General features: G+C 44.7%; 1 protein-coding gene across 2 annotated transcripts; it reads left to right on the top strand.

The window, feature by feature from the left end:
• Nucleotides 1–734: 734 nt before the first annotated feature.
• On the top strand, nt 735–13,092 carry LOC147115895 (E3 ubiquitin-protein ligase ari-1.1-like). 2 transcript variants are annotated; one of them, XM_085990544.1, is made up of 5 exons: nt 735–875; nt 3,082–3,179; nt 3,398–3,571; nt 5,506–5,712; nt 11,424–13,092. In XM_085990544.1, the coding sequence occupies exons 1-5, from the start codon at nt 803–805 to the stop codon at nt 11,493–11,495; spliced, it is 624 nt and encodes a 207-aa protein (XP_085846670.1). In that variant the 5' UTR covers nt 735–802; the 3' UTR covers nt 11,496–13,092. The 2 variants fall into 2 exon arrangements, with proteins under 2 accessions (XP_085846670.1, XP_085846669.1); XM_085990543.1 differs by lacking the exon at nt 11,424–13,092 and having other exon boundaries at nt 736–875; nt 5,506–6,265.
• Nucleotides 13,093–14,004: the final 912 nt, after the last annotated feature.

Genomic DNA, 14,004 nt, shown 5'->3' with positions numbered 1-14,004 from the left:
TCCGATCTGGAAAAAATCTACGCCCTTACCTGAGGGCTCCAGAGGTAGACCTGTCAAAAGTATGAATGGAGATCACTCCAAAAACACATCAAAACATTAAATACATTGTTTAATCACATTTTTAAAATTAGTTAAAATTACATTAAATTAAATATTTTAACAAAAGTTTAATTTAATTTAATTTAATTGGACAGCCTTTTGAGCCACGGTGCCTTGGTCTGCATTGTGGCTGTCCTCCCCGCAGTCTTTCTCCTTGTCCTCATAGGTAACTGTTGATGTTTCGGAAGGAAAAGAGCCCAGACAAGCCAGTCGCATGCTGTCATATACTGACAAAATGCAGTTTTTGAGATATTCTGCGATGAGAATCAATCATTACAATTTGAATTAGGTTGTCCCCTTGCAAGCTCACACTGTTGGACACTTATGTCAATAACTTTACAATGGTGACAATCTCCCTTTAAGATGAGCAACCACTGCGTTGCCAATATCTCTGTCCAAAATGATAAATTTTACGTTTCAAGGAATAAGTTGTGGTTTATATTGCAGTAGAGCTTGTAGGTATTTTAGAAACAAGTCAGGCATCTACATCCGGTCACTAATTAAATAATATTGACCGGACATTTTTGCTTTAAATGTTTGAATAGTGTTTGGAACTGGTTCGACGCGCGAAATAATTATGCAAATTATGTATCTTTGATTGGTAGATAATCGTAGAGGTCGCCCAATAAGATTTGGATGTTACAGTTTCCTTTGAACTCAATGAAAGAGCTGCTGCAATCGCGCTTAATGCACAGAAGCCAGGATGACAACCGAAAAGCAATACGACCCAAAAGATTTCACACTGAAATTTGTAAAACGGATGGATGATATCACGGGTAAATACACAAACATTTTTAGCGATTGCAGTGAAAGTGCGGATTAGCAATGTTTTTGATCATGTGTGGTTTAAGTGGGTGTCACCAGTTACTGTTCCGAGGTACTATTTATAGAACACAAGAGCGCTTCATATTAGAGGAGGGGGTATAAAGCTCAAGTAAAGTGTGATTCAATAGCTGAGAACTTTAATCTATTCAAAGTCTGTTATACAGGGGGAAGCCTGCTCCGTAGGGTGATGTACAGTAATCTTTGTCGATGATTTGGTGGAATTATTTGACTGTTTATTTCCTGTTAACCATTTTTGTTTTGCACATTTCCATTGAGATACTAAATCTGTCCAGTTTCTATGCTGCTTATTTTTTTCTGTCAATATCTCCCCCTCCAAAAGGTTCCTATTCCTTGTTGCTTTATGCTACCGTGGGTATTTAGGTGCCCTCTTGCACCTTGCCATGGCGACCATTCATCATAGGTGTAGACGGAGTGTCGGCACACTATTTGACAGTGGTAGGCATCACAGCTGAGCTGCTCCTGTTCTCACCTGACATTCACAGAGCTACATTTCCAGCAAGTGTCAGTGGACAGAGAGTTAACCCTGGCATATCTTCTCCTCCCTACCCCAAGGGTGCTGAGCCCAATTGTAGTGCCTCTTCTGCTGTTCCAGCTGATTAAATGCAACTGGAGGTTTGAAACTAGGACCATCAAATTCACCAGCTGGTCTATCAAAGAGAGCCGCACCGTTGTTGAATTGTTATTGATTTCCCCTTCATTTTCTAATTTTTAAGAATTTCAAGGGCCAACATTCCCTTGCTGAGAAAAAATTTATATACTAATATTTTTAATACTTCCAAGGCGGACCTTGACAGAGCGCAAGTTCCGGATTTCGCGTATAGATATCCGGAAGTTGCGGGGCCTTGCAAATGGATTATGATGCAGTACTCTGAGAGTACGACCCGCCACAGAGACCGCAACTTCAGGGTCATAAAGTTTAAGTTGCTCTCAATTTTCATATATCACGTTGCTGAAGCTAACAGTTTCTCGGCTTCAAGGGCCAGTCTGACAGACAACTGCACCTGGGTGGCAATGTAAACAACGGAAAGCAGTGGCATGTTTAAACTGAAATGTAGCAAAGTATCTATGACTTGGCTCTAGTCCAATAATAACATAGTAAAATGTCAGGCTTTGTGTGAAATTATCCTGCACAGACACAGGTCTCACTCAGACTTGTATCTCTGCGTAGTCTTTAGCTGAGAGGCCAAGCTGATCACAATGACACACTGAGTTGAATTAATGCCCTGGGGGGAAATTATTAATCCACAGCACAGACATAATTTTCCTAACATGTATAATTATATAAAAAGTAACTTGTTTATGAGTAGGGAGATTTACTGAACTGCAAATTAAGGTTCAGTTGAGATTTGTCCGTTCTGTGGAACCAAACCAAATCCAGAATTGTTCAAGAACCTTATCCTGAATTTCTCATATTTCATGACAGGCTTTTGTAAGTTTCACAGTGCAGAACTTGATTCAAATCTTGTGTCTGAGTAAATTTCCATTATTTCAGTTTGAGGGCTGTACCAGCTTTTTCCACACATATCAAATGTGTAATATCCCGCCCCCTTCCATATCTGGGTTTTTGTTATCAGCAAAACACTAATGCTGGCAAACAGTTTTGATTGTTCCCCTCCCCCATTTCATGTCAGGACTAATCTGCTAACCAGGCAGTGGAGGAGGAAGAGTAGCTCTCTACAGTATTAAACCTGTACCTTAACAGCAGCAATTATCCATATGCAATATTATTTTGTAAGTGTTAATTGGACTTGCATCAGGAGGGAAATGCAAAAAAGTTGCCTTTTCTTTTCAAATTGATTTGAACATTTTGGAAATGGTCAGAAACAGGATGAATGGTACTCTGATCATTCGGTGGGCAGTCTACATCTGTTTATTCCATATTTAAGTTTGGAAATTGGTTTCATAATTCTCTCTCAATTTTAAATGTTATTCGCATAATGGTTTTTCTCCCCCCCCTCCCTTTGCGCCCTGCCCTCCCCCACCACCGCCCCCCCCATGCCTAGGTGGAAAATATGTCAGTTTTGCACATGTGACAAGCTAACTCTGAATATTTGTGTTTGCCAAAAATAGAGAACAGTACAAATAACATATGAAGTTTGGAAGTATTAAAAACATTCGTATAAATTTTTACTTCAGAAGATGATGATCCTGATGTTTTAAGAGCCGAGATGTCCTGCGGGCATGTAGTGGATCCAAATACACTGACTGCTTGGTGTCGTCACTTGTTATCACAGGTTAGTTATAGCACTACCATACTTCACCATATATCTAACTGAGTTTGCAATATGTCATTCTTGCTGATGGTGGACTTTCCCTGTATTAACAGAGTTGATGGTAGTTCAGCAGCTTCATTGCGTTTTGCTTCCTAGGAAGCTCGGCTGTTCATTCTGACAGTGTGATCTGATCATGGTTATTCATGATCTGTCTATCCTTGTGCACTTTGTACTTTCAGGGGAACTATAGATTCACTTGTCCGGCAACAAAGGCGGGCACCAGTGGGAAGTGTGGAAAGGAATGGTCCTACCCAGAAGTCCGTAGAATGGCTTTGCTGACTGATGATGAACGGAAATATTTTGAGGAAATGTCAGCTGTTCTTGCTTCTGCAGAGTACTGTATTTTCAAATCGGTAATCACATGCAAATGAGCTAAGGACTTCATTCTTCTCCTGTTGTAGTTGTCTGTAAATGCTATTTCTTGCTGTTAGGGTATGTGCAAAGCTGCATTTGTCCCTTCTTCCCTCCTCCCACCCCCTGACCATGGCCACTTTGATCTCCAGATTAGCACCTGCCAGGACACCAGTGCATAGGTTCGTAGGAAGCACACCAGAATGAAACATGGCTCACAGATACTGGGAGTTCCTGGAAAAATAATTTTCTCTTTCATGCAATCTGAAAACTGAGTGGTCGATCTGTGTACCCAAAGAGGGGGAAAAATAATAAAAAGGAAATAAAAATATAACAATGAAAAATGTTGCTTAAAAATAATGAGTGCTTACAGCCAATAAATAATTCAAGTGTTAAAAATTTCTGTGAATATTTCAATGATGTATCAAAAGTGCCAGATTATGTTAATATAAAATGTGGTGCAAAATGAGAAAGTGGTAAAAGGATTGATTCCTTACAGACTTAAGATTGTTTCACATCTTTCACAGACCTGGATTTATTTATAAAGTCATATGTATAATCAGATTGTGAAATGACTGTTGGTTATACCTATCATAGAATGATACAGCACAGAAGGAGGCCACTCAGCCCATCGTGCCAGATGTTTTTTAGAGCTATCCAATTAGTCCCACTCACCTGCTCTTTCCCCATTGCCCTGCAATTTTATTCCCTTCAAGTATTTTCCAATTCCCTTTTGAAAGTTACTGTTGAATCTGCTTCCACTACCCTTTCAGGCAGTGCATTCCAGATCATAACAACTCGCTGCATAATTTTTTCCCCCCTTATGTGGCCTCTGGTTCTTTTGCCAATCACCTTAAATCTGTGTCCTCTGGTTACCGACCCATCTGCTGCAGGAAACAGTGTTCATGATTTTGAACACATCTATCAAATCTCCTCTTAACCTTCTCTGCTCCCAGGAGAACAACCCCAGTTTCTCCAGTCTCTCCACATAACCAAAGTCCCTTATCCCTGGTGCCATTCTAGTAAATCGCTACTAGACCCTCTCCAAGGCTTTGACATCCTCCCTAATGTGTGGTGCCCAGAACTGAACACAATACTCCAGATGAGGCCTAACCAGTGTTTTCTAAAGGTTTAGCATAACTCCCTTGCTTTTGTACGCTATGCCTCTATTAATAAAGCCAATGATCCCATATGCTTTTTTAACAGCCTTCTCAACTTGTCCTGCCACCTTCAAAGATTTGTGTGCATACACCCCCAGGTCTCTGTTCCTGCACCCCCTTTAAAATTGTACCATTTAGTTTATATTACCTCTCCTCATTCTTCCTACCAAAATGCATCACTTCACACTTCTCTGCGGTAAATTTCATCTGCCATGTGTCTGCCATTTCTCCAGTCTGTCTATGTCCTCCTGAAGTTTATTACTATCCTTCTCATTGTTTACTACATTTCTGAGTTTCATGCCATCTGCAAACTTTAAAATTATGCTCCTACTACTGAAGTCCAGCTCATTAATATATATCAAGAAGTGCAGTGGTCCTAATAGCAACCCTTGGGAACACCACTGTATACTTTCCTCCAGTCTGAAAAACAACTGTTCACCAATATTCTATGCTTTTTGTCCCTTAGCTAATTTTGTATCCACGCTGCCACTGTCCTTTGAATCCCATGGGCTTTAATTTTGCTTACAAGTCTATTATGTGGTACTTCATTATCAAAGGCTTTTTGAAAGTCCCTATACAGACCGCACTACCCTCATCAACCCTCTCCGTTACTTCGTCAAAGAATTCAATCAAGTTGGGCTGGATTTCGACTAGGCAGCTGCATCACTGTGGGAGCCTGATTTTTTCAGATGTCTGTTTGCCACTGCTCACTTTTATCTGTGAGTTAACAGCAGAAAAAAAATCATATCATTTAATTTTGTTTCTGTCTTTTAAAGTGTCCCGGTTGTGGCTCCTTTATTGAACGAGAAGACATGGAAAAGAACAATGTTAACTGCTCAATCTGCACAGCTAACACAGGGAGAAATTACAGATTCTGCTGGCAGTGTCTTGGACCATGGAAAAGCACTGGGAATGGCCCGGATACCTGTGGGAATTCTAACTGCTTCAATGTTGAGCAAGAACAATTAAAACGGTGCCCAATGGTTAGTTTTCCGAATAGTGAGATTAAAAGTTGTCCTTTAGTCAGAGCCTGTCCAACCTGTGGAATACTCATTGAGCACACATTGCAAGGGTGCAAGTATGTGGTGTGCATAAGATGTAAAGTTCAGTTTTGCTTTGCTTGTCTTGAAATTGGACAAGAATGCATGAAGAGCAAACCGGGATCATATTTCAAAATTTGTGCCAAAGATATTGCACCAAGGCAAAGTTCAATACCTTTGTGGACTCAACTAGTTTAAAAATGTAAACTTTAAAGCAAAGAAATGCAAATTGTTTGAAGCATGGAAGTGAAGTTATTACCTTTATTAAGTTGATAGTTGGTAGAAATCAAGCAGAGCCAAGACTTTCCAATAATTGTTTTAGATTTAAATTTGGTGAGCGTGCAAACATGAATTTTGAAATAATGTTTGCATTAGATTATAACAATTTCAACCTTGATGTCATAAATCTTTTTGAAATAATAATAGCTTGTGTAAACAACATGTATATTCATGAAACAAAGCATTTAAAATACAGGTTTTATATACTGCTTGTAAATTCCGTGTTTTGTCTTCATTTCTCTTTAGCATGTGTTACGAGAGAGGACTTTCAACTTACTTTCAACAAAACTCTGTAAAATCAGGTTCAAAGTTTCAGGAGAACTGTGACAAATCCCATGGTATTGGCTCTGTAAATGTGTACCTAGACACATAATTAGCTCTGTGTCTAAACATAGTCAGTGCCTTGTCCTCTGTATAAATGCAAAGCTAAGGCTCAGGAAGGTCAAAGATGGCCATTCCTCTTATAGTGTGTCTGGATTCTAGAAGGTGGTTTTGTCTTCAGCATCCAGACAGCATTAATGTGTTAAAGATGCCAGGAAGGCCTTGCTTGGATGAATCTGAACAATACCCATCTGTTATCCAACCTGAAAATGGGACAGTCAAGTGGAAATATTGGGCCGGATTTTGCATTGATAATGATGGTGAGGCTAACAGTGCTCACCGGTATTTCAGGGTAAATAGAATAGAATCATAGAATGGTTACAGCACAGAAGGAGGCCATTTGGCCCATCAAGCCTGTGCCAACTCTCTGCCAGAGCACTTCAGCTAGTCCCACTGTCCCGTACTTTCCCTGTAGCCCTGCAAATTTTTTTCCTTCGGGTACTTATCCAATTCCCTTTTGAGAGCCACAATTGCATCTGCCTCCACCACCCTTTCAGGCAGTGCATTCCAGATCCTAACCACTCGCTGCGTAAAAAAGTTTTTCCTCATGTCGCCTTTGGTTCTTCTGCCAATCATTTTAAATCTGTGTCCTCTGGTTCTCAACCCTTCCGTCAATGGGAACAGTTTCTCTCTGTCTACTCTGTCTAGATCCCTCATGATTTTGAACACCTCTATCAAATCTCCTCTCAACCTTCTCTGCTCTAAGGAGAACAACCCCTTGGACAGCAACTGGCTGTTCACGTCATTTCTCCAAGGATACCACTGGAGCTATGGCAGATGATCAGAAGAACCCCTGTGGAAAATACTGGCGGAGACCTTTCACTGCTTAGCGCTGATTTGTAGATGTCCTAATTGTTTAATTCAATAAATAAATCTAGTTTGTTAGTTCAGAATCTGAACCCAGCTCATGTGGGGTGTGTTGATAATATAGTTTCCTGAGTAGCTTGGGAAGAAATGAAGTGGGCACTAGCATTCTAAGAATGTATGAGACATAAAGGTCTTTACAGGGGTAGAAAACTGCAGGGCTGTAGCTTCTAGTTTGCAGGGGAAATGAGGCCTGCTTAAGAGAAGTCTGGAAAGGCTGTTGGAAGAGGGAATGGCTCTTTAAAATCATAGGGGGAGAAATTCGGTTGATAGCGCCACCGATTAACACCTAAAGAGGCCGAGAAGTGGGGCGCTAGCCAATTTCCGGGCGGGCGCAAGGCGCCTAGTGCCTCGCCCCATATTGAGCATGCATTTAGCGCCGGCGCTAAATCTTAGCGCCCGCTCATGGGCGCAGGCTGATTATGACGTCATTTGAGTGTGCAACGCCTTTTGGGCGCCCCGGACCGGAAATTCAGTGGCGCCCCCCTCCATAGCGCCTGGCGCTAATAGTGACAGCTTACCTGGACCTTACCAAGTCGCTCTCGGGCTGGAGGAGCGTTATTTAAAGGCGACTGGTGTGGTTTAAAAGCGGCAGCCATTTTTGGAGCACAACTTCCTCGAGAGCTACAAAGAGTTGCTGAGCTGCACACTGAGAGCCATTTGACCACAGAGCCAGCGCAGGCAGACGATCTTCAGCCTTCTGACCATCACCTTGCTGTTGGTGAGCCTTGACAATGGGGAACCTTCCTGTGGGCACTTATTATGGGGGCTGCATTGGAGGGGAACGTCCTGCTGCTGAATCATCTGGAAAGAGCACTGAGACGCTGGGAGAGGGTGCGGGCATGGCCAGACGGAGGAGGGCCAACAGACGTCGCCACAGCAGACCTTACGCTGGCAGGGTTTTCCGACAGCAGTTTTCCTACATGAACATGCCGGAGGAGCAGTGTGTCAGAAGGCTGCGATTTAGAAAGGAGGTGGTGACTGAGCTGTGCCAGCTGCTTCAGCCAGATCTGCAGCCTCAGATAAGGTGCAGGACATCTCTGCCGGTGGCTGAGAAGATGCCTGCTGGCCTGAACTTCTACGCGAGCAGCTCTTCTCAGGATGCGCGTCAGAGGCTGATCAGAAGTAGCTTCTAGGCCCCTCTCACGGAATGCTTGCTGCCATTCCAAGAACAGGAATGGAACTGGTCTGATACCCCCAAGCCTGTGAGGGTGTGAGGGGCAAGATGCATGTAAACAGCAGGCATGGCCATTGTAAATGAAGAAAGTGTTTCATTAAACAAAATGTGGTTCCTTCAAACATGAGAAAGCTATGGCAACAGAAAGCAAAACTAATACACTGACACATAACTGGCTCTCACACCCGGGAGACTGTCCAAAACATAAACCACATTCCGACCATCTTCCTTGGCCTGGATTCCACTGCGCCAACCAAAGCATCCAATGCCCCATCAGTGAGTTGTTCTGCCCTCTGCCTCACCCTTTCCATGTCTTGCTAGGCTGGTGCGCCACAGGTAGGCTCCCACCGCTTTGAAGGCCTACAAGGCAGTGAGTCTGTCTGGTGATGCCAATTGACCTGCCCCTTTAAGAGCTGGCAGGCGCCACTGTGTCTCAGGGAAAGTGATTATTGACAGCACCCTCGCTGCGCCCCGCCGCCGCGAAATTGGGTTGCGCCGCCGGATTAGCGCCTTAAGAGTAGCGTGCAGCGCCTGATTTAGCGCCGCAATCACCTTTAGGGGCACTGCAACCCAATATCGCGCCAGGTGGCGCTAAATCGCAACTGGCGCTAGGTTTTGCGCTTCGCCAGAACTAGCGCCCCAAATGGGGCTATACCCAATTTCTCCCCCATAGAATCATACAGCACAGAAGGAGGCCATTCAGCCCATTGTGCCTGTGCCTCATTGAAAGAGCTATCCAATTAGTCCCTTTCCCTTGCTCTTTCCTCACAGTCCTACAATTTCTTCCTATTCAAGTTTATATCCAATTCCCTTTAGAAAGTTGAAATCTAGCCATTCACAATTGACTATCAAATACTCTCAAACTATGTCAAAGTCAAAATAATGTTTTTATTTAAATCTTGTCTTTGGTTTTCAGTCACTGAGTAGACTGCACATGGCTTTCCTCTGAATATCACCATATTACTTTGTAGAATTCAAGCTGGTTAGAGGAGTGATGGTTTATTTCTCATTGTCTTATTGCAAGGACCTCAGTGCTTTAATGCAGAAACTGTCATCACTCCCCAGACCCATATGAGCCTGCCTTCTCCTTTACATTCCATGCTCTCCTCATTTTCCATCTTCCACACTGTATACCCTCCTACCCATCCATCCATCTACTGACACACTTTGGAAGCAGGTAAAATGACTCTGTCCTTGGAATGATAAGTCTTGAACGAAAAGAAGAAAGTACCAATACAAGTCTGTCAACAAATTCATGTTTATTCTCTTACATTATATACAGATTCATTATATGCAGAATGTATCCAAACCCATAAAAAACAAGCAAGTTGCGTCAATTCAATTCAATTCAATTCAATTCTAGGAATATTTACTGTGCAGATTGATGTTTGCACAATCCTAAAAATATAATCAATTATTCTCACCCAATGAAAGGACTTTGGTGCCCCTAAAACAAGGGTAGTTGAACAACATCTAAGAGGCAATATCACTATTATAAAACATCTGTGGAGAGAAAATAGAGTTGACGTTTCGGGTCTAACCCTTTTTCAAAAGACCCGAAACGTCGACTCTATTTTCTCTCCACGGATGTTGCCTGGCCTGCTGAGTTTTTCCAGCATTTTCTGTTGTTATTTCGGATTTCCAGCATCTGCAGTATTTTGCTATCGCCACTATTATGAAGTTTGGTTGCCAATGTTATCATCATATTTTAGGACCACAGAGATGATTAAGCATCCATAGAGCGTATTAGTTTGCTTACATTGTTTACTCAATCAGTGACTGGGCTGCACTATAACAGGGCTACATTTCATTAATAAAAAACATTTAACGTACATTTGCAGCTTCTATAGAAATTATAACTCACTATTTCTGATGAAATTTGGTGATCTATTATTTGAAACTTTTATAAATAGCATTTACTTCCCTCTACTGAATATTGCTCAATTGCAAATGAATGAGGAAACTAATTGGATCACAAGCATGGACTGGTTGAGCCAAATGGCCTGTTTCTGTGCTGTATATTCTATGTAATTCTATGTAACCTCCTTAAAACAAGGCAACAAATTCAGCCATAAAACACATAGGCCTAGAAATTCGGTTGAGGCGCCAAAGTGGCGCCAAGTTCGCCTGGGCGCTGATTTTTGCGCAGCGTTCGGAGTAATACCGATCGCCAGAAATTCAGTTTCAGCGCCCCTAGAGGGAGACGGGGCGAGGCTCGAGGCGCTCCGCGTCCCTCTTAGGGCGCTGAAACTGAATATCGAAGCGCAACGTGCTGCAGCGCCACACGCTGCGGCACGGCACGCTGCGGTACTGCAGGCCTTCCTCCCATTGTTAAGGGGGAGGGGCCTGCAACAGCGCGATGACCGATCGCGAGTGCCAGCAAAAGAGCCCGGCACCGAGGAGAAGTGCTGGGCTCTCAGGAAACAGCCGGCAATGCCACGGCGGGGGGGGGGGGAGGTGGTCAGGAGGCCGGGGACGGAGGTGCTGGCAGGCGGCCGCCGGAAAAAGCGGCCGCCCCGCACCTCCACCTTAACTTGCGCCACTGCCGGCACAGCAAGGCCCCGTGAACCGGGCGCGGGTAGCGAACGGCGCTACAGCGGCGTTTGCTACCAAATATCGCGATCGGGGCGCTAATGGGGCGCTGCGCACACCAATGACGTCATCGGTGGCGGCGCAGCGCAACAGGCTAATGCCACCATTAGCGCCCCCGCTGAATATCGCAGGAGGCGCGGCCAGTGGCGCTACAGCCACTGACTGCCCTCTTTAGGCGCTAACAGGTGGCGCTACATACCCAATTTCTCCCCCACAAAGTCTTAAGGTTGTCTGTTGAGTGAATTTTGTCAGTCCCTGGCTGGGCAGCATGGTTGCTCACCACATGAAAGTGATTCATTCCAATGATGAGTTTCAACCTGAGTGGATTTAATGTCCTTTTTGCTGTCTTTCCTTCTACTAGCTGAACATGGAGTGGGATCGGCAGTCGCGATGGACAGGGTTCCAACCCAGAGTGCTGCACCTTCGTGGCTGAAGAAAGGTTGCTAATGACTCGAGGTATTTGAAGCGAGAGCAAATAGGGATGAAAAGGACATGAAAACAAACTAATATGAAAGATAGCTATAAAGCTGCAACAGGGTATCCCTCTTTTGGAACATGCTTCATACTTTAATGTAACAAATCATTGGCAACATCATTTTGTGGTTAAACAGCAGTGCTCTCTCATTAATAAACCTAGACTGCAATTCCTGTTTTACCAAGCGTTTTCAAAGAAATTGAAAATGAAACCTAATTCAGGGTTTGTCCTAAAGATTTCCACTCTTGGAATCTCCCTGTTTTCACTGTGCTTTGAACTGAAACAACAAATTTAGACAAATTGCTACATTGGCTCTTGACCCCTGTATTCCTATAATAACTGCTCCCTTATCTCCAATCAACCCTTTGAGGTCATTGAGCTCATTATTGCCATCTGACTTACACACTCACCCATCTCAACACTCCAGAGTAGAAATTGGAGCTCGTTGCAGCCGTTTAGGTTCATAAAATGGGAGCAACGAGGCCCATATTTCGGCACCAATGCCTATGCCCTAAGAACGCCTAAAATACTTCCAACTCAAAATTAGTTAGGCCATTTTTTGGATATCCCTGGAGGCCACCTAAAGCAGGCATTAGATCCTTTACATGCTAACCGTGGGCCTTCTGTGTGAAATTGGGCAGCAATGAGTAGCGCAGGGGTCGGGCCTGCCCCGCCCAGGATTCTTCAGTTGCCGCTACAGCTGCTAACTAAAAGTTTTGTTAATGCCAATTTTTACAATAACCTTCCTGTGGAACCAGGAGGACAGGAGTGCTGCCCCGACTCCACAGGCATCATGATCGCCTTCCCCCCATTGCCCACTCCAAGCCCTATCCCGGAACTTACCTTCGGGCCTCTGCTGGCGAGGCAAATGGCCCAACATTTTATTGTTCAAATGTACGAGTTGCCTCTGGAGGTGGCAGCAGCTCACGCATAAAATGTTAATGAGACCCAAGGCCCAATTTTTTGCCTCTTGGCTGCCTGCACTGTACTGAGTCTGCGCTGAAAAGTGGCCCAAACTAATTTCTGCCCCCTCATGTTCACATCCCTCCAGTTTCATTTTCAAATGGTTTCTCTTCCCATGTCTCTGTTGTGCACCAGGGCTTCATCCATGGTCCCCTTCTATCCATAATTCACATATTGCTTCTCAGCAACATCAACGCATGGCTAGAATTCCACACATATGGTGATGACACCTAACTCTATCTTCCTGCCACCATCTGAATCAGTCTAAGTTTCCATCAGCTCCCTCCCTAACTGCACTGTGGAAGTACTTGTGATGAAATATTCCATTCATCACTGCCTGTGACTGTGGTTGGTTTCAGGTTCCCCCTTACCATTGTATTGCCTGTGACTGTGGTTGGTTTCAGGTTTCTCCTATTGTATATTGGAATGTATGGAATGTGTTGTGTGTAGGGCTCCGCCCATACCTGGCCTCTATGTAAGCCAGCTCAGTCTGGCCTCATATATCCAGTACTGCAGAGCTCCAGATGGAAGATACCTCTCTCCACTGCGTGTTATCTTCTAAGTTAATAAAAGCCTTGTTTTGTTTCGTTAACATCGAGTCTCGGAATTATTGAGGCACATCAATTTTATTAACTTATTTTTCAACACAATGGATCAACTCCTGAAACCCGAACGTTTGGATTTGGATCAGCATGCTCCGGACGCATCAGCACGCTTCGGACACTGGTTTATGTGTATGGAATTCTTCCTGGACAATTCCGCAGCCGTCAAAGACGCTACGGACGCTGCGAGTATGAAACTCGGAATTCTGCGGAATTGGGTAAGCCCCTCATCCAAGACGCCGACACGTACCTGGCCGCCTGCGACATCTTAAAGGCGCATTACCAGCAGCCTACGAATGAGGTGTATGCTAGGCATCTGCTCGCCACTCGCGCACAGCGACCTGGGGAATCGGTGGAGGAGTTCCTAGGCACCCTGAAAATGCTTGGCAAAGACTGCAAGTGCCGAGATGTAAAAGCCGCAGTGTACACCGACGAGCTTGTTCGCGATGCCTTTATCACAGGCCTCAGCTCCACTTACATCTGGCAAAGACTGCTGGAAAAAACGGGATTGGACCTGAAACAGGCTGCGGACACCGCGCGATCCCTGGATGTGGCCCAGAGAAACTCGGACGCCTACTCTTCAGCCCGCGCCGTCCACGCCGTCACGTGTGCACCAAGGGCGCCGCCATCTTGGAAGGCATCTTCCCCGCCCGGCAGCCCGACACCGTCGGGGCCCCGCTCTCCCCCCAGAAGCCCTACGACAGCCACGACGCGTCGGGGACCCAACTGCTACTTCTGCGGGCAGCCAAAGCACACCAGAAACCCATGCCCGGCGAAAGGCACCACCTGCTTTAAGTGCGGTAAGAAGGGGCACTTCGGGAAGGTGTGCAGAGGGAACCCCGCCGGAAAACCAAAACCCGCCACCGCCGCGTGTGCGCCGTGGGAGCGGCCACCTTGGACGC

The sequence above is a fragment of the Somniosus microcephalus genome, chromosome 6, assembly GCF_052327205.1.
Source record: "Somniosus microcephalus isolate GS21.2 chromosome 6, FLI_Smic_1.0, whole genome shotgun sequence".
Taxonomy (NCBI): Eukaryota; Metazoa; Chordata; class Chondrichthyes; order Squaliformes; family Somniosidae; genus Somniosus; species Somniosus microcephalus.
The sequence above is the reverse complement of the archived record's forward strand: the minus strand, read 5'-3'. Positions and strand labels throughout refer to the sequence as shown.

Bases quoted from the DNA above. Each gene is read 5' to 3' on its own strand.
- LOC147115895 (XM_085990543.1), top strand. From the start codon at position 803: ATGACAACCGAAAAGCAATACGACCCAAAAGATTTCACACTGAAATTT. The intron at 3,180-3,397 runs GTTAGTTATAGC...TTGTACTTTCAG, and splicing joins GTCGTCACTTGTTATCACAG to GGGAACTATAGATTCACTTG. The intron at 3,572-5,505 runs GTAATCACATGC...TGTCTTTTAAAG, and splicing joins AGTACTGTATTTTCAAATCG to TGTCCCGGTTGTGGCTCCTT.